Source organism: Platalea leucorodia (genome assembly GCF_965183815.1).
Source record: "Platalea leucorodia genome assembly, chromosome: Z".
In the NCBI taxonomy this organism is placed as follows: domain Eukaryota; kingdom Metazoa; phylum Chordata; class Aves; order Pelecaniformes; family Threskiornithidae; genus Platalea; species Platalea leucorodia.
In genome coordinates, this window is record NC_138858.1 from 13,933,144 (window position 1) to 13,953,291 (window position 20,148).

The 20,148-nt window shown below is 41.2% G+C and overlaps 1 protein-coding gene across 1 annotated transcript in view; it reads left to right on the plus strand.

Annotated features, from left to right (window-relative positions):
• Positions 1–1,224: 1,224 nt before the first annotated feature.
• The window catches only part of SPEF2 (sperm flagellar 2), a gene marked incomplete at both ends in the record, with an annotated part of 85,554 nt that continues 66,630 nt past the window's right edge, over positions 1,225–20,148 (plus strand). The window contains 7 exons of the mRNA XM_082335385.1: positions 1,225–1,282; positions 2,096–2,198; positions 9,255–9,507; positions 11,189–11,359; positions 12,949–13,089; positions 13,947–14,026; positions 14,922–15,138. Coding sequence (XP_082191511.1) covers positions 1,225–1,282; positions 2,096–2,198; positions 9,255–9,507; positions 11,189–11,359; positions 12,949–13,089; positions 13,947–14,026; positions 14,922–15,138 — 1,023 coding nt within the window. The remainder of the gene's footprint in view (positions 1,283–2,095; positions 2,199–9,254; positions 9,508–11,188; positions 11,360–12,948; positions 13,090–13,946; positions 14,027–14,921; positions 15,139–20,148) is intronic.

A 20,148-nucleotide genomic window follows, 5' to 3' on the forward strand; every position in this document is an offset into this window, starting at 1 on the left:
TTTTCCAGAGAAAGAAACTGGCCAATTTAAATTCCCATGGCGTACACTGTGTTTTCCAGGTGTCGTTCTCTTCTCTATGGTTTACATTTTTGTAACACACTCTTCAAAATGGGGGCATCAAAACTATGCATGATATTTCAGTGTGATTCTAAACCAAAGATGACCTAAGACAAGCAAAAGCAGAGCAAAAACCAGTATCAGTGAGGCTTATTTCAAACCAAGCTGGGATCCCCAAACTGGCTTACTGCAGAGCTGCCCAGGCAGCTGTACTGGCACACAAGTGCTTCCCAGACGTCTTACACAAACACGACTGTTCAAAAACATCCTTGTGAATGTGTGGCACACATTGAAACTGGCAGAGCTTTTTTCAGCAGTTTTTGCTCTCCCTCCCCCTTTCATACGGTGCCAACATAATCATTTGTGCCGTATGCGAACTCATTTGGGAAAATTACCCCAGATTAAATTTTTCTTTTTTTTCCTTTTCCTGCCAGCTTGTTTTTCAGCCTAATCCCCCTGCTCTACACCGTCTGCGCTACCACAACAGCAAATTCAGCAATGAACAGCCTGAGGTTGGGGTAGAATGGGGAAGTAGTGATTTAAACACGTATTAAACGAGCAGCTCGACATGCGGCCACGCAGCCAGGAGGCGGCGGCTGGGGCCGGCAGGCGGGGAGCACGGCTGAGAAGGCAGCCGCCGCACGGCCAGCCCCCGCTGACAGACCTCGCAGAAAACGGCAGGGGATGATCGAACAGGCCGCTGACGGACAGCGGCTACCGACCACCTGTGACTAGGCGGATCCTGCTGCCCCCCCAGCCAGGAGCTCCCTGGCGCTCAGCCGCCCCCTCCTCAGCCCGCCCCGCCCGCCCCGCGCCTAACGGCCCCGACAGAGGGACGGTTGGGCCGCACAACGGCCCGGCGCGCGCGCTCCAGCCCGGGCGGCGGCGGCGGAGGCGGGCACGCGCTCCTCCTCGCGGCGCGCTCACCTTCCTCCTCGTCTCCCCGCCCCGGCCACACCCGCACCCCCGCCCCCGCCCCCGCCCCCCCTGCGGCGCATGCGGAGCCCGCCCGCAGCCGCGCGCCCTCGGCGCGGGTTGGGGGGGTGGCCGCTGCGGCGGGCGGGGGACGCGTCCCCCGCCCCCCCCGCGCATGCGCCGGGCCCGGTCGTCGTGGCAACGGGACGCGGTGCCGGGCGGCGGTGAGGGCCCGGGCCGCCGGCGCCTGCCATGTCGGAGATCTTGTGCGAGTGGCTGAACGGGGAGGTGAAGCTCTCCCGGAGCGTGGGTGAGTGGGGGCCCGCTGCGCTGGGAGGGGCGGGGGCTCGGGGGGCAGCTGGCCGGCCGGCCGGCCTGCCTGCGTGCCGGCGCAGGGGGCTGCCGCAGGGTCAGGCCGTCCTACCGCCGAGGGCATTAGGGGGTTCCCCGGAGCCAGCTCCCGCTGACCGACCCATGAACTCTCCCCCTTCCTCGCCCCCAGATACCTCCTCAGGTACGTTTTTAATCTTCGTGTGCCAGGCAGTGATTTTGGAGGTGAAGTTAACTTTCCTCAAGGCGCGAGTGCTCTCAGGAGATACGAGGAGCTCAAGCGTCATCTGCTAATAAGGACTCCAGAGGATAAAAACATTTTAATACGTTTGCAAAGCAGTGCTTTGTTTTGAATGCCAGGTGTTGTGCTGGCTTTGGAGAAGCATTTGTTCTGCAAGGAGGGTGCAACTTTCTATGGAAGAGAAGCACGTTGGATCTAGCTTTGTTTTCATTTGCATTTTCTATGGAATATTTAGTAATTATCATTTATAGATGTTGCCACGGTCTTAATGACAATTATGACAATGTTTACTTTTTAACACTGAAAATGACGATTAAATGACTACCTGAAGCTTATGTTGCAAAATAACTGCACTGAAAGTAGATATATTTGTGACTTGAAAACTAGTTACTGCTAGATCAGTCTCCTAAAATTCCTCTGAATTATTTAATAAAGTTTGGACTTAATTTTGTTATAAAATAATAGCGAGTTGTATGAAGATTAATGTATGAATTCTTTTAATTATCTTATTTTTTTTTTAAAAAAAAACAAACAACAAAAAAACGAACTTAGTTCCAGGATCATTTTCAGAAGAATTTTCTAATGGCTACCTCCTAGGAGAACTTCTACACAAATACGGTCTTCAGGATGACTTTAATCAATTTTCACAGAGCAGGTTAGTACACGTGGATAACATGTGTCTTACAGAAATTACACAAAGTATTTATTTTTCAGTTAGGATTTGCTAATACAGAGTTCAAAAGATGTCTAGAACTTATCAAGATTTGACAGATTTGTCAGTAAGTCAAAAGGTACTTGCATTTGGTGCACGGATTAGCTTCGTATTTCCAGAGAGATTGATCATACTACTTCAAGAAAATTATGCATTTTGATTGTAACTATGATAGTAGCAGGTTAGACCAAAAGTTCAACAAGCCCTTCAAGGATGTCTCCAAGATTGGAGATACTGACACTGTCCCCATGAGCAGTGTAGAGCCAGGAATCCAGAGGAGTAGTGTGGTGGTGACCATTACGTCTTCACTAAAATGAAAATGGTAGAGATGCATTTTGAGTGTCTGAGTGAAGCCCTGGTGGAAGATGATATAAGAATTTATAAGTTTGCAAGTAAACTGGTGTAATATCCACAATGAATAAGAACAGAAAAACAGGAAGTTGAAAAATCCTGTGCAGATCTGTGAGCCTTGGTGTGTTGATGATGCAGTTCACAGGGTTCCTTGACTTATGTTCTATTTTGGCAGACCTTGGTGCACAGGTACATCAAGTGTGCCAGGCTGTACATCCTCTTCCTGTTTCTTCTGAACTTCTTTTTATGTTCTTTGCACTTGTCATTTGTTCATACCCTTTCCTATCCAAGTCCTACCAACCTGTAGGAGAACAGCTTGAGCATAGCTAACAAAGGCAGCCAACAAACACAGCAGTTTTGCACAGCAGTTTTTGGGCTCTGCTTCTAGGACTTCTAGATCTCTCAGGAATTCCTGGGATCATTGGAGAACTGGTAACTCTTCAAGGAACTTTAGAGTGCCTGCTGCTGCTGGGAAAGGATAGTTTCAGGAGGCTTTTACTTCTAGCAAGCTCTAACAGCTTCTAACAAGTTCTGTCAACTCTTCCCTATAAAAGGGTACTTTGAGATCTTGTCTCCAGCTGACTTCTGATTAGGGAGGTGCAATTAGTGAAGATACACTTAGCAGGTGCAAGAAGAGGTTAGAAACTCTGCTGAGACAGTGTATGTGTGCTCAGCAAGGGTGGTAATGCATGACAGGGCGTGATCCCCAGTACCCACCGGAGCAACTGCTCAGAATGTCAGAGGCCTCAGCTCAGATTGCTCTCCAGAGAAAGGGGGCAATTTTCCATGTCTCAGGCTGCAGGGAATGCCCAGAGTCTTTACTTAGCCTTGGGCAGGGGCAGATGATGGCTTTGCCTGCAGAGGTGTGTGCACATGGAGGATCTGTGTCACCAATGAGCTGCTGCTGGAAGGTCAGTAGGCTGTTCAGCATCACAGAAGATGAAAAGGAAACTGACTGGATCTTCTCTAAGATACTGCAGATACAGGAACCTGAACCCACAGCTGTGCTGAGGGAGAGGCAGGCAAAATCTGTGCTTGTTGGGTTGGGAAAAGGAGATGACTGACAGGTTGTGACTTCTGGTAAGAGAAGGAAGGTTCCTGCTCCACCTGCTGATCCACAACGGCAGAACAGGTTCATTGCCTTGGTAGCAGACGAGAGGCCGGTGGCTCTGTGAAACAAAGCATCTGAGGTGGTGAAGTCTGAACCACACAGGAGCACCAGGAGGAAAAGGTGAGTGATAGTAGTGGGAGACTTTCTCCTGCAGAAGATGGAGGCGCCCACCTGCTGACCTCACATTCTAGCCAAGGAGGTTTGCTGCTTGCTGGGGGTCGGGTCCAGGACTGCGGAGGCTCGTCCAGCCCTTGCACTGTTACTCCTGCTGCTCTTCCATGTGGGCACCAAGGATGCTGCCAGAGAGACCTGGAGTGTATCAAGACTGGCTCTGGGGGGAAAAGTCAAAGGCATGGGGGCCCAGGTGTTTTTTTTTCTCAGTTCTCCTGTTGAGGTGGAAGGGCTTGATGAGGAGTAGATAGATTCTACAGGTCAACAAGTGGTTGTGCAACTGCTGTCAACAGCAGGGATTTGTTTTTCGCAGTTGTGGGATCCTCTTTGAAGATGGAGAACTGCTAGGAAGAGATGACCAAGTTGGGCAAAAGCATCTTTGCCAACAGGCTGGCAAACCCAGTGAGGATAGCCTTAAATGAGGAAAGAGGGGGGAAGGAGATGATTACTCTCAAACAAGTGAGGAATTGGTGGCCTAGACTGGCAAGCAAGAGGAGGAGGGTGATGTGAATAAGAGGGGCAAAACAGTGCAGAAGGCTGTCTACCCCAAATTAAGGAAGTGCCAAGAAGACAGCATTATGGGAGAAGCATTCACACTTTTTCTGGTAAATCAACACAACGAGCTACTTCTCTGAAGTGCCTGTATACTAACGCATGCAGCATGGGGAACAAACAGGAGAAATGAGAGGCCTGTGTGCAGTTGCAGGACTACGGTAGCACTGGAATGACAGAGAGCTAGGGGGATAGCTCACACAACTGGAGTGCTGCCGTGGCTGAATATAGGCTTTTTAGGATGGACAGGCTGGGAAAGTGAGGAGGAGGAGTTGCCCTTTATGTGAGAGAGCAGAGAAGTAGTAGAGAAAGTGCACAGAGCTCTGCCTTGGGAGGGATGATGACCAGTTAAGGTCTTGCAGGTTAGGATTAGAGGAAAGACCAAACTGGGTGATGCTGTGGTGACTGTTTGCCACAGATCACTTGAGCAGGAAGAAGCTCATAAGGTTTTCTTGAGACAGCTGGAAGAATTCTCATTTTCACAGACCTCGGTCTGAATAGGAAACTTTAACCAAATTGGTATCCACTGGAGAAGAGAAACAGCGCCAGGCACAAGCAATGCAAGAGGTTACTGGAGTGCATTGATGATAACTTCCTGAGAAACGTGATTGAGGAGCTGAAGGGGGGAGACGTTCTAATCAACCTAGTATGTACAAACAAGGGAGGTCAGGCGCAGCATTGACTGCAATGACCATGAGATGGTGGCGTTCATGATCTTGAGAGGAGTGTACAAGCTAAATAGCAGCATCACAACCCTAGACTTCAGGAGAGCAGACTTTGGCGCGTTCAGGAATCTGGTTGGAAGAATCCTATGTAAAATCGTCCTGGAGAGAAGAGGGGTCCAAGATAGCTGATTGATTTTTTTTTTTTTTTTTTTTTTTTCTTCCAAGGATCATCTCCTCCAAGAATAATCCATCTCAATGTGAATAAAACTGAACAAAGCCAGAGACACTGTCTGAGTATGCAGGGATGGCTTTAGGAAAGCCGACACCCATTAGGAGTCAAAACTGGGGACATGGAGGGCAATCAGAAGGGCTTTTACAGGTATCTCCATAGCAAAAGGAAGGCTAGAGAAAACATGAGCCTACTGCTGACTGGGGCACAGGACCAAGTGGAAAAAAAAATCTGGTAGTGCTTATGTTGAGGAAAACACTACTTGTGCTTCCAAATTTTTTAGCATTCTTCCCAGGGCTCTGACATCTCTTTTGATTGACCTCAGACTTTTTCTTGTGACATCATTTGTACCCATGTGAAAGAGCAGGAATGGGTGGCAGTCTGAAGGTTGTACTAGGTTCTTCGGTCTTGTGGTGACGTCCCTAATTCAGGCTCCAGGGAGGCAGCAAACTTCCCTGAAAAGAGGGTCCAGTCTGCAAACTGGTGCTTCCGTTCCGCACAGGAGGGAATCACCAATGACCATAAGTCACTGTTGTTTCTTATTGGTGATGGTCTTCATGCAGGTTTTTTTGTGAGGGGTTGGTCTCTCTGACCTTGGCAAGACTGCTTGCGCAGGTTCCTCCCCTATCTCATGCACTTCATCCACCGTACCCAGGACCTCATACTTATTCTGTAAGGCTATCTTAGAGGGTGAAGAGGGGTTTCTCTTACTGCTCCATGCTGTAACCTTCTTCCACCCCTCCTTATCCCTTGTGACGCTGCCTTCCTCCTGGCACAAAACAGATCCAAGACGTGCCTCCGTAGTGGCCATGCTGAGCTGGCTTCCATGCATCATAGATGGCACAGTATGGCTCCATTGATCAATTTCCCCCTCAGGCTCTCGAATATTCCTCAGTCTGCCATGCAAATGGCTGAGGTACTTAATGCATTCTCTGTCTTGGTCTACTCTACTGGTAAAAATCACACTCAGAAATCTCAAGCCCCTGAGACTAGCAGGAAAGTCTGCAGCAAGAAAGATGTACCCTTGGTGGAGGAGGATCAGCTTAAGGAACTTTTAAATAAACCACAAATACACAAGTCCATGGGACCTGATGGCATATACCCACACATGCTGAGGGACCTGGCCAAGGTCATTGCTAGGCCACTCTCAATAGCCTTTGAAAGGTCCTGGTGACTGGGGGAGATTCCTAGGACTAGAAGAATGCAACTGCCACCCTTCTTTCCAAGGAAAGCGAGAAAGGGGACTTGGGGATGTACAAGCCAGTCAGCTTCACCTCAGTCTCTAGGAACCGATGGAGCAAATAAGCATGGAAACCATTTCCAAGTATGGTAAGGACAGGAAGATGACTAGGAGTTGTCAGCATGGATTTATGAAGGGGAAATGGTGCACGACTAACCTGACAACCCTCTACAATGAGGGGGCAGGCTCAGTGGTTGAGAGATTTCACCATGTGCTGTTTACGTTGACTTTTGACACTGTCTGCCTTAACGTTCTCGTAGGCAAACTGATGAAGTAGGGACTAGGTAAGTGGACAGTGAGGTGGACTGACAACTGGCTGAACTGCCAGGCTCAAGGGGTTGTCATCAGCAGTGTGAAGTGCAGCTGACAGTCAGTGATTAGTGGTGTAGCCCAAGCGCTGATTCTGAGACCAATACTGCTTAACATCTTCATTAACGACGTGGCTGATGAGACAGAGTGCACCCTCAGCAAGTTTGCAGATGATACAAAACTGGAAGGAGTCGTTGATACACCAGATGGTTGTGCTGCCCTTCAGAGGAACCTTGATGGGCTGGAGAAGAGGGCTGGGAGGAATCCCATGAAGTTCAGCAACGGGAAAGGCTCCTGGTGAGGAAAACCCCATGCCTTCAGTACCAGCTGGGGGCCAACTGTCCTGAAAGCAGCTTTGCGGAGAAGGGCCTGGAGGCCCCGGGGGAGAACAAGTTGACCATGAGCTAGCAATGTGCCCTTGCAGCAAAGAAGGCCAACAGCATCCTGGGCCACGTTAAGAAGGTATGGCACTGGTGAGACCACATCTGGCGTGCTGTGTCCAGTTTGGGACTCCCCAGTGCAAGAAAGACATGGATGTATTGGAGCAGGTTGAGAGAAAGGCCCAGACGATTACTAAGGTCTGGGAGTATCTGGCATATGAGAGGGAGGAGGAATGTATGTGGTCTTCTTTACCAGAGTAATCCACGACTTTGTAAAGATAATTTGATACTTTCACTTTTCTTCTTTATTTTCTTTTCTAATAATTGCTGACATTGATCTTTTGAGAACTATTGAGAATTGAGGCAATGTTTTCTCAATTCCAAGATATTTCTGCTGCACGTTAAACTGCTTATTACTGTGTAATAGTCATCGTATGGTCCTGGAATCCTGCAAGAACCTGTACCTGCCTAATCTTACTTAATATCTGTACAGTAATACTTCTAAAATTTGGAGTGTGCTGTTAAGGAAAAGCATATTATTCATGGATCATTTGGTAAGCTGGCATCGCTTTAATATGTTTTAGCTCAGCCCAAGGCAAGATCATACCTGTTGGGGTGGTGGTGGGAGAAATGTAGATTCCTTCTTTAGGGTTGGCAACTGTAATTTAGAAGGCACTAACAGAAAAGAATGAGGGGTCACTGTGACTAACTAGTCGGGGTCTGCTTAACTATATTAGCTGCTTATGTTGCACAGTTATTGGACATATAAGCAAGGGAATAATAATTGAGAAAGTGATGCTACTTTTTTAAAAGGAATATTACTGGAAAACTTTTTCCAATTTGGCTGTCCATATTTGAAAAATAAAATATTGTAGTTTTCCCTGAACTCTTACAATGATCTCAAAATAAGGTTTACAACATTTTTGTATTGTGAGGCAAGGTTAAGAAATTCCATCTGATCTGATTACAGAACAAAAAGTGAAGAGGTAATATCACCACAGCTTCTCAATGCATGTGAGGTGATTTCTGACAATAGGGCTCACCTTAACCTTGACTCTATGGCAGAAAAGTGTTCAATAGTTGTAAGCTGCAGTTATATATAATTGTGAAAGAAATAAGGCATGGACTACTATAGTGAGAAAAATGAGCTCCTGGATGGTTTCATCTAGGAATAAGGTGAATACTGTGTTACCAGAAGGTCTTAAGTTAAAATTGGACATTTTTGTAGAATTATGCTGTAGCTCGGCTGATCTTACAAGCTTGTTGTATAAAAAGCATGATGTTCTGACTCAGGTTGAAGTTATGGATTTGTGGGATGAAATTTGATGTGTTAATTGTGATACAGTGATAATTTGTTGTTATTGGGTTTTGGCCTGTATGTCTAATGATTTTGAGTGCTTCCACAGAAGAATCTACATATCAAGAGAAACATTAATCTGCAATCCACTCTTTCAGTTTTGAATGTAAATTGCTCATTGAGACCATAAACTTTGTTTTCAACACTGCTCCAACCCATGTGTCCGTTTCTTTTTATTGGAGAAGAAATATGACAGTGTTCCAAGGGTTAATAGGTTATATAAATGTTTTTAATAATTTCCTATACTTTGGCTGGTTAGAGCTTAAGTGGATTGATACAGCTAATACAGAAACTTCATTCTAACTCTTTGTACTTTTTGTGGATGGTATACAATTAGTTGCAATTGGGGGTAAGATTTTGCTGTCAGATGCACTTTGTGTGTGTGTGTGTATCAAGATTTAAGTAGCGCAATGTGTTCTCTATGTTTTCCAAAAGTTATGCCTGGTAGACCAATGCAGTTACATGTACCGCAGTATAAAACCTAAGCCGAGGTGTGAATCACATTACTTTAAGGAAGGCCTCTGTGTTTTTTTTTCCCCCTCCTATCTTAGTCTTGACCGTGCTTACTGCAGCAAGTTGGAATTGAAAATAGGTTTATCTTCTGATTTTTTTGTTGTTGTTTTTAATCATATAGGGTTGCAAATGCAAAACTTAATAATTTTTCTCGCCTGGAGCCTACACTTCACCTCCTTGGTGTGCAGTTTAATGAGAATGTGGCCCAAGACATCATGACAGGACAGCATGGGGCTGCAACAAAGCTTTTATATGAATTGTACATTGCTTTAGAAAAAAAGAGAAAGGCAAAGCTCACTGGAGTAGCCATGGAAGCAATGAGACCTGCAGCAACTGCAAAGCTTAAGTCTATTGAAAGTATTTTGTATCGAGAGGTAACTATGCCTATTTTGTATAAATATATAGGAAACAAAGTAACATACTTAACATGTACCCCTCAAGCATGTTGCATGCTTCCTCTCCCCACTTTTAAAATCTCCTATTCAAAACCCAATACTTACATGGAAAAGAAGCAGTCCTTTGCTATGTCTTATACATAGACAGTGAGATTACATGGTTTATATGTGACTCATGAGGGTATTGATCATCTGTGTTTTGTGTTCCTTTGTTTTGGCTCATTCTGTGTTACCCGCGCTTTTTTTAAGCTTGCTTCAGACTTAAAATACGTATAGCAACAAAGGTTAGCCGTTGTTCAGCAGCTGCCGTTTTACTCATCTGATCAGTACAGATTGCAGACTGCATGGCAGTCTAGGTATCAACTTAGACTAATTTCACCCCCAGAAAACGTAATAACTGTGTTGAGCTTCGTGCCACAGTGGTTTGGTTCCTTCTATTGCAGATCTCTCCATATATTTATACTACACTCCCACCTGCAATAACCATATGCTAAGTAATACGAAGAGGAAAAAATAAAGAGGAAGTCACTATCAATGTAGTAGATTCTATTAAGGACATTCTTCTTGTCTTCAACAGTAATGTTCAGCACGTGCAGACCATAATTTGTTATCAGGATGAGCAATCTTTAAGAAGCTATATATTGTGAATCAAATTCAGCTGGGTGAAATTTCACATTTTTTTCTGGCACACTTCCTGAAAAATAGCGTACAAGCAGAAAGTTTACCAACGAGTGCAAGGATAGTACCAAACAGTCAAAACATCCCTTCACCTATAGAGGGATAGCTTAAAGAAGATAAAGCAACTGAAAGTAGCTCCTGTCAATAGATATGTTCAGGATGGCATTTGAATTGTAGAATAGTTGAGGTTGGAAGGGGTCTCTGGAGGTCACTTAATCCACCCCGCCCTGCTCTAAGCAAAATCAACTAGAGCATGTTGCTCAGGTCCTTGTTCAATTGGGTTTTGAATATCTCCAAAGATGAGACTTCACAGCCTGTCTGGGCAAATTGTTTATTGCCCTGTCAGTAATTTTTTTTTCTTATGTTTAAGTTGAATTTTCTGTGTTTCAGTTTGAACAGAATAGAATAGAATAGAATATTTTCAGTTGGAAGGGACCTACAATGATCATCTACTCCAACTGCCTGACCAGTTCAGGGCTGACCAAAAGTCAAAGCATGTTATTAAAGGCACTGTCCAAATGCCTCTTAAACACTGACAGGCTTGGGGCATCGACCACCTCTCTAGGAAGCCTGTTCCAGGGTTTGACCACCCTCTCCATAAAGAAATGCTTCCGAATGTCCAGTCTACGCCTCCCCTGGCGCAGCTTTGAACCATTCCCACGCGTCCGGTCACTGGATGCCAGGGAGAAGAGCTCAGCACCTCCCTCTGCCCTTCCCCTCCTCAGGAACCTGCAGAGAGCAATGAGGTCGCCCCTCAGCCTCCTTCTCTCCAAACCAAAGTTTGGCATTGTTCAAGTTCAAATCTGCATGTTCTTTTCAATGGAGCTAGTCCTGTTTTTCTGAAAAGTATTCGACCATGTTTAGGTGTTATTCTGTGTACATTAACACAGGGAAACACAGTTTGAAATTACTGTTGCAAAATTATCATATTTAAATGTTTCTTCTGTTTCTGACTCTAATGTTGATTGATGTTTAATTATAGCGTTTGAAAACTTTAACACCACGTGAGACTGATTTGCAACTACAGCAGATTTCAGAGCGTTTTGAAGTAAAATCTAAGGCAATAGAAGATAAATTAGCTCATATACATGTTGCAGAACAACAGAAAGTTCAGAAGCTCCGAGAGGAACAAAAAGCCCAAGACACTGAAAAGGTGACTACTTAGTTTTTATAGTCTTCTGAAAAAGTATTTTCTTCAGATCATGTACATAATGAGTTAGTTAAAGTCAGTGCGAATGCCTGTTAATTCTGTGCTACACAGTCATGTTTATACAAAAACAAAGAAAAGGAGTATGCATGGCAATCATTAATGTGTAGATATAAAACCGATAGACTGTTATAAGACCCTTAAAAACATTAATATTTAAAAATCACTTAATGTTAAATTGAGAGTATTTGCATATTGTCATGCATGGAAAATATTTATAGATTTGAAGGCAAAGTCTAGATTTCATAACTGTATGTGTTTAAGGTGTCCTTGTAAAAGAGGTTTGTGACATTCTTCATTTGTGTAGAAAAGATGAAGCATTGTTCAAAAGCAGGAAAAAGACACGGGGAAGGAAACCTATAGTGGGTATGGCCTCGGAACATCTTGTAGCTCTGTATAGCTGTTCTGATAAAGTAAAAAAAGAGGAACTAATTTCTTAAGATATGGGAACGCTCATCCAAAGTACAGCCTGCAGTTTATATAGAGGAACTGGCCAGCTATCCAAGGGGTGTTAAACCACAATGAAAATTCAGTTGGCTCATTTGAGACTCATTTTATATGGCTAATTAAAGGGAGAGAGTCTTGCTGTGGTTATTTAGCTGTTCTATTGCCACTGCATGAAGAACAATGAAAAAAAAAATGTCCCTTCATGTATCTAGAAAAGAAAATACAAGCAATCTTCAAAATAAAATTTTAAAAGAAAATGTATTAATATCTTATTTGATATATTACATATTTATTTTTTAACTATCTGTGACTCTCTGTACAAAAAATTTTTTTCCACTCGATTCCACCTTTAGCTGCCTGTATCTGTAGTGCACTTTTAACTAATGTAATTTAAATGTTTGTTACTTCTTGATCATTGTTCAGCAGTAATATTACCTAATGGTATTCTCAGTTTCTGTACCAGGAAACTGGTATTCTTAGTTTCTGTGCTGAATTCTGACCTGAAACAGGTACCATACTAGAGCTAGAATTTAATACAAGCCTTTAAATGTCTATTAGGCACCGAGCACACTGTTTTTCTATACAGATGTGCTTCTATTGCACCACGCTATTTCTTAATGCAGACATAGCATGTATAGATGTACCATTTTCTGATAATGGTACTTAAAAAATATATCTTTGTCCTCCAACATTGAGAACTTATACTAGCATACTGCTAAGCTGTCAAATTATTCAAAATGTAGAATGATACTTCAATTTAAAATGCATTTTACAACATCTTCTTGATATAAAAATGGTGATTTATGAGTATAGTGGCTGAGAATATTCGTAAGACAAGATTTAACTGTGGACAAAAGGTAAAGAATTTTTTGCTTTCATGGCATTTTAGTGATGCACTATTAAAAAAAAAAAAAAAAGTGATTTGCTCAGGCCTGGAGCCTGATAAGCTCTTCTACTTTCTTCCTGGAAGATTTTTTTCTTTATGTCTTAATTACGTTTACTTCATGGATATATAGGTAGTGTATTAGGGCCATATGGTGTATTTTGTTTCAACTCAAGTATCTGAACACAAGATGTTGAATATTCAGCATCGCATAGGAAGAAGGAGACAAAATGAAATAATGGCCAGGATTCAAGCAGCCATTATACAGATTCCAAAGCCACCACCAAGCCACACCATAAAAGCTATTGAAGCCAAAAAATTCTTAAAGAAGAAAAGAGAAGCAGAGGTAACTATCAGATATGTTCTTTTAATGTTAATTATATGAATTTGCAAAACATATGATTTCTGTGAGCATTTACACTTACAAATACTGTACTTGCACCATCCAAAAGCTGCTGATATAACTGTTAAAATGATCTAGTAGACTCAACCAATGAAAATTGGGCTAAATATTAATATGATTATGATTCTGCATTTGTTACTTAGTAAAAATTTGTTCTGACGTAAGAGAAAGTTCTTATTAAATAAATACCATAGGTAGGTACTAATTTAATTGCTGACAGTATTTTAGCTTCTAGTCTACTGAGTAGAATATGTGAAATAAAAGTATTAATGTTTTCTTCTCATTTGTGCATGATGAAGTTTTGCACCATAATATATGAACTCTTGTGTAACACACTGTAAAACAGTCTGCTCCATCAAAAATGTTAGTAACAGCTGAAACTGACAATAGCCTTATAACAAATCAAGAAATGATGGCAATGCAGCAATAGAAAAAGATGTATTAGCCCAGAATATCTTGTTTCAAATCCCTGAATGGTGGGAATTATACAAACTGCTAGAGTCCTATGTAAAATCAGAATTATCCTGCAGAATGAACAGCTGCAAAATCTTAGGATTATCTGGCTGGTGGACATAGGTATAGCTAGGAAAAGGGGAGGGAGAAAGGAAATGAAAGGTGAAAGAAGGAAATAGTCTTGCCTTTTTTCTTGATCTAGATGATGCTTAAAATATTTTGAGTGTAAACATTTCTGTTGTACTAACATTACATAAAAATAATTCTCTAATACTTAGTCTGTTGAAGCTTCCTTATGATGCTTTGTGAAGAGAAAAGAAATATTAAATTTTGTGTTATTTCTTCAGGAAACATACAAGGAGATTAAAAAGTTTGAGAAGGCTATGGCAGGAAATGCCTCTGCAGTACAGAGCCAAGTCACTGACAGGTAATATTTGGATATTAGATAGTTAAGATTAGACAGGACCCTACGTCAGGTGCCTACTATCTATGTAGACAGCTAATTGAGGAAAATGTAATGGCTTCTTTAGTTTGAACTGTGATTGTGCTTTGAGCGATTGTCCCCCTAGCACTGCAAATATTCCAGTTCCAGCACTGTTACAGTGTTTTTACCTTACCTTTAGTTGTAGTAGGGATAGCTCAAGCTTCCTTCTCTCCTTTTTGCCACACATGCAGCAATAAAGGACACAAAGTGCATCTCTCCTTCTCTGTTCATTTCAGTCATTGAGTCTGTAAGATCAGTTAGACTGGCAGAGAGATGAGAATGGTTATGGATGTACATACATGGTAACACATGTCAAAGAAAATAGAGGGAGGTAACCTTTCTCGTTAGACTTATCTATGTGTTGATTTATTTGTGAATAATTTTAAGTAATAGTCATTCTGTCACCTTTAGTGATATGTATGCCATACTCAGAAGAGGTGGCACTCATGCACGCTGCTGTGGATACTTCTGTGTGTAAACAAACTGTGATTAATAACTCTGCAAAACTGCATTCAGAGTGTATGGATATGAAGAGCAGCCCATCTTTCTTTGATATTCTGTGAGCCATCCTAATTTCCTGTTTCTGCAGAACTTGGCTTCATATTAGCGAATGAACTAATTGCCAGTTGGCTCAAGTTAGTGCTGGAGCCATCCTCTGGACTTAGTGGTCATTGTGGGGCATAAGAGCATCAAGAAGTAGGCACAGTGCCCACAAAGGGTGCTGTTGTGCATTTGTCAGACTTGCCCATAACTCTACAGGGATCTGTATGAAAACACCTCTAAGAACCATAATTCCCATAAAGTCAGTGATCTTTTTCTTTTTAATCTTTTCAATCAGCGATATACAAGAATCATTGCAAACACAGAAGTTGCAAGAAACAGGTCTAGAAACTACAGCACAGACAGCAACTGAGCTGTTAAATATTTATTCAGATGATGAATATATAAGGAAAATTCAAAAACGTTTGGAGGAAGATACATTTGCTAGAGAACAACGAGAAAAGAGACGACGAAAAATGCTGATGGAACAGTTAATAGCACATGAAGCTGAAGAGGTGAGAAAATGTATGCTGAAGTATATAACCCATACAAAATTAGTAATCTAAAAATTTGCTTACAAATATAGAAGAACAGTATTTTTGGAGGGTTGAATAAAATTTGGAGGGGATAAAGGGAGGTATATACACTTATCTCTGAAAATAACTTTTATGTCACCCATTGACTTTCCTTGAAAACTATGGAAGGTTGTCCATTCTTTCTCACCACCTTTATGTCATACTTCATCCTTATAAATCATAAATGATCAAATGAAGGCAGCAGAGCTAAGATTATTAAAAATCATTTGAAGACTTGCCTTCTATTTCCCCCTCCCCCAAAGCTGAACTTTAAGTTATCAAAATGTATACTGGTTCTGAAGAAGATACTTTTTAAAAACCAACAAACATGGCATTCCTTAGTTGAAAACCTGTATTTACAAATGTGTCATGTAAAGTTTTTGATCTGGACTGAATGAATTCTGAAATAGTTGTGCTGGGTGATATGAACACTTATTTTGCAGATCAGAGCTTTGATTTTTGATGTGTTATGGAATAGAAGATGTGTCTCTGGCTTATGTCTGTGTTGTGTCTAAAAGTGGTTGTTGCAGGTTGCTCCATTTGAATCCTGTCCCGTAAAGCACAAGGCTTTTCAGATTCCTCCTCAGACATTGCTCATCCAAAAAGCAGCTCTTAGATTACTGATTTCACAGATTCTCTTTCATAATGATTGTATCAAAATAGAACCTTGTAACTTCATGGGTTTCTGTGATTTCTAGTTATCTTTTATCTTTGTATTGCACTGTGAGTCCTTAGCTTAGATCATATGTATTGAACCCAGTATAGCCCAGCATGTCTCCAGTGCTGTTGCATAATGCTAACACTTCAGATGTGTGGCATCTCTGAAAAGGAAAAGTACGAAATTATAAAAATAAATATATATATATATATATATATTTCATATATATATATTTAAGCATTGGCATGTCATGTCTGGAGATGTTTTTGGAGTTGTTAAGAAAAAATTCAGTTTGTTGGGGTAGGCATCTAGAAATCAGGCGGTTTCTCAATATCTCTCCCAGACCTATATTCTATGAAAAACACCTTTAGTTGCTTAGACAAAGAGTCCGTCTATCCATGTATCCTGTCTCTGAGCTCTCATTCACAGCGATTCTATATCATGTTCTTGTTGATATGCATAGGCCATGAAGAAGTTTTGCAACCCAGTTGTCTGAAATCACTGTAGTCCCAAAACTTGCTCTTTACCTGCTATGAGCTGTTGCAGCCCCAGCACAACCCCAGCAGCCTGGACTAGTCGTTCCAATAGCCACGGCTATCAGCTGATGGCCACATGGCCAGCAGCAATCACTGGGGCATTTGGTGAAACAGCAGCTCTAAGCCAGCAAAGCCAGCCAGTGCTGTTGAGGTTGTCAAACAGCTGGTACAAGCCTTGTCAGTTTGAGATGGAGGAATTGTTACAATGTGCTGCCAATCAGACTGGCTCCAGCGAGGCTCCAAAGCAAGGCAAGAGTAACAACAGTATTCCTAACTTCCCAGCAAGAAAAATCAGCATTGGTATAGGAACAACAGAAGTCACAGACTGCAGGAATTGGAAGGAAAGACAAGTGAGCAGTTGACTGGAACAGTAGTCTGACCAGATCAGAGAATCTATTTAGTGGTAATTTGGTTCTAAACTAGCAGAGGAAGAGGTGTCTGGTTGGAACTCTATGAGATTTCAGAAATTAGATGTTGCTTGACTTAAGAGAATTGTGAAGCAAACTGAGATATTTTATTTAAGAAATAAATAAATATACAAAGTATATTTACACAAAATATAATATAAATGTACAAAGTATATACAAAGTTGAAAATTACTTTCTCCCTTCATTAGACATCGTACCAGAAAGGATTTGCAGACTGAAATTGTAGCTTTCTTGTAGACATTAGGGTCAGATTTTTACCTATACTTCATAAAACTTGAACACAGGGCACAAGATCATTTAGAGTCAAATGAATTTCATCCCTTCAGAGTGCTTTAGTGTGTTTCATGTCCATACATATAAACCTCTACTAAAAGAATCTTGTTCAAATTTTTGAGTTTTGGCACCCTACAAGTTGGAGCCTGGAAGAAAAAAATGCTTTACAATTACTTAACACACCTCTATGTGGAGCACAGGAGTTGAAAGTGTTTGACAGTAACATGGCTTCATCCCAATGGAATCTTTGGTCTCCACAATTTCAACAAAGTATTTGTTCTAAGTACCATTATTTTTAAATGCTCTGTTCAGATTTTATCTCTCTGAATTTAAAAAGTTATCAGGAAGAAGTTACCATCCGCAATAAACTGAGAAGATGAAAATGGGAGGGGAAATTGATTGTTACTAGATTATTGCTTGTCAACTGAATAGATTTATGTATGCTAAGCTGTAAGTTTTGATCATAACTTTTATGACTACACAACAGAACAGAATTGTTTCATTTGTATGTAAATTAAACAAGGAAATAGAAAAATAGAAAAATGTGATATAGTAATTATGTATGAACAACATGAAACATAAACACATTAAAGTTTGGCCACCGGATGCCACTGTTGTCTCAAGTAGGTAAACGGAAAAAAAGTGTGTATTATGCTTTCTCAGTAGTAATTTTTCAAATTATTACTAAGATGTCCCATTTACCATATTTATGACTTCTTCAGACACTTCACAGTCCTCTGTGAAGAAGTTGATGTAAAATATTAGGTCAAAAATTTGTACTACCATTCTTATTTTGTCTCCTAGTATGCCCAGAAGTTTCAATACTTTTCAACCTTAGGTTTTAGTACTTTGTCCATTCCTGTTTGTATGAAAGATAGCTACCAATGCTTCGCTCCCCTACTCAGTAAGCACCCTTTTTGAAATTAAGAGTTTGGTGTTCTGAATCCTGATTTATCCATTGTGTAGCTTTGACTTAATTGCCTTTCAATATATTCTTGTTCTTCAAAAATTTCCTGCTGGCTCTTTTTAGGCCTACTCAGCATGTCAAAATATTTGGTCACTTGGAGTATGGAAGTTCTCTACCCTTTACTTAAAAAAGAAAAGGTCTCTTTTGGCTTCTCTGAAGTGTTCTAAAGGCACATCTTCCCATTTCCTTTATAAAGAGCGCATTCACTTAGATGAGGTTCTTTGATTTCTCACTGGGCCAACTATTTGCACCGTGCAGTTGATGGTTGGAGTATGACAAATCACCACTCTGTTAGGGTGACTCCTTCAACCCCTTATGATTTAGGATTTAAAGATCCATATTCCTCTGGTGGAGTACTTATTGCTGTACTAATCCATGGCTGAGGATAAGCAGTTGCAACTAAAGAAAACAATGAAGGATATTTACTTGTAATAGGAAGCAAAGTCTGTGCATCCTCTACTCTTCTTTGAAATCTTAAGGAAGTACTAAGTCCAAAGAAGCAGTGGATAGAACTGAAGCAGCAAAGGGCATCATGTCTCCTTTTATTGCCTTGACTTGTAATGTAAGAGGCAAATAGACAGATTAACTCTTCAGTAGGCAGTGCTATTGGAGAATTTTATCACCTGAATGACAGGTGATAAATAGCATGAATATGAATATATAAAGTGAATATAAAGTTGTTACTATTGCATTGTTTTCCATTTCAGTTGCATGCATGCATGATGATAATTCTGTGCATAGAAAAACAGTGTACAAACAGTACGCTACAAATAGAGTACAAAACAAAACACAAAAAATTAGTTCCTCATTTTGTGATAAGCTTTGTAGAGAGACAATATTGTGTGAAGGTGAAGCACTCTGGGATTAAAGCCTGAGATGACCACATCTTTGGCATTAGAACTATCATGCAGTGTAATGAGATTCAGTGCTAGAAAAGGGGAGTGCAAAGCTCACATTTTGTCTAAAATAAGCAAAATGTTGAGGGATTTTATATCAGCTTAGTCTTTTCAAGTCACCATTGGAATGTGGTTTATTCCCAACAATTGTAAAGGGAAACAAACTTAAAAATACAGAAAGAGTTTTGTTTGAAAAATATTGACTTCTTCCTAACATCAACATTAAAGATTTAAATTAATAAGAAACTTGTTACTATTGCAATTAAAATAGCCATGTTTTGCAGCGTTGTGTTAGAAATCTATTACAGATGTTCTGGTTGCATTGTGTAGCACAGATCTAGACCTCTTTGTAGAGTTCTTTCATAAATAGTATGATGATATGTAATAAAGTTTGATTTTTCATTTATAGGTGAATTTATGTAACGTGTTCTGCCCTCTCTGTCACAGGCAGCTGATGGAAAATAAACCAGATTAAAAGAAAATAGAAGTGACACTTTATTTTGGTTTGGTTTTCGTACTTCTACTAACTGGCTTTACCTGTTCCTCTGTTCTTAGGAAAATGAATTTGAAATCTTCAGATCAGTTCTCAGTTTAGGTCCTTAAATCTGAATAAGTTTCATAGCAGTTTTGATGCATCTGAAACAAATGTCCAGGAAATCAGAAATTTCCTCTAAAATTCTGCTGTAGATGTGATATTTGGAAATGGGGCTTGGAAGACAGGCTGATGCTTTTGCTTAGAACTCAGAAGTAATTCTGGACTGTGAAAGTAGTGAGGCAAAACTTTAGGTTAGGTGAAGCATTAGTTTAGATACCAAGAACAGCCTAGAGAAGTGTAGTAGTGAGAAGATACTATTATGTTTTGACAAGTACTTTGAAAAGTAACTACACAGCCTTCAAAGTGTCTGTGCACACCGACCACGCTTCAAGCAATGGTTCAGAATGATTTTCTTCTAGTACTGAGTAGGGGATTCTATTAATGTCCCAGTGAGAACACTGAAACTGTTACCTAGAAGTCTTGTATTTTCCTCTGTTCCAAATGCTTCCTCATATTCCCAGTCTCCTGAATGGAGAAGATAATTACCCAGATCCCAAGAAAGAAGGAAGAAGTTCAAACCTGTAGAAGAATAGACTGATCAAGGATCCAGCAGAGTATGGCTGAGAATGGGGACTGGTAAAGAGCAGGGATAAGTTA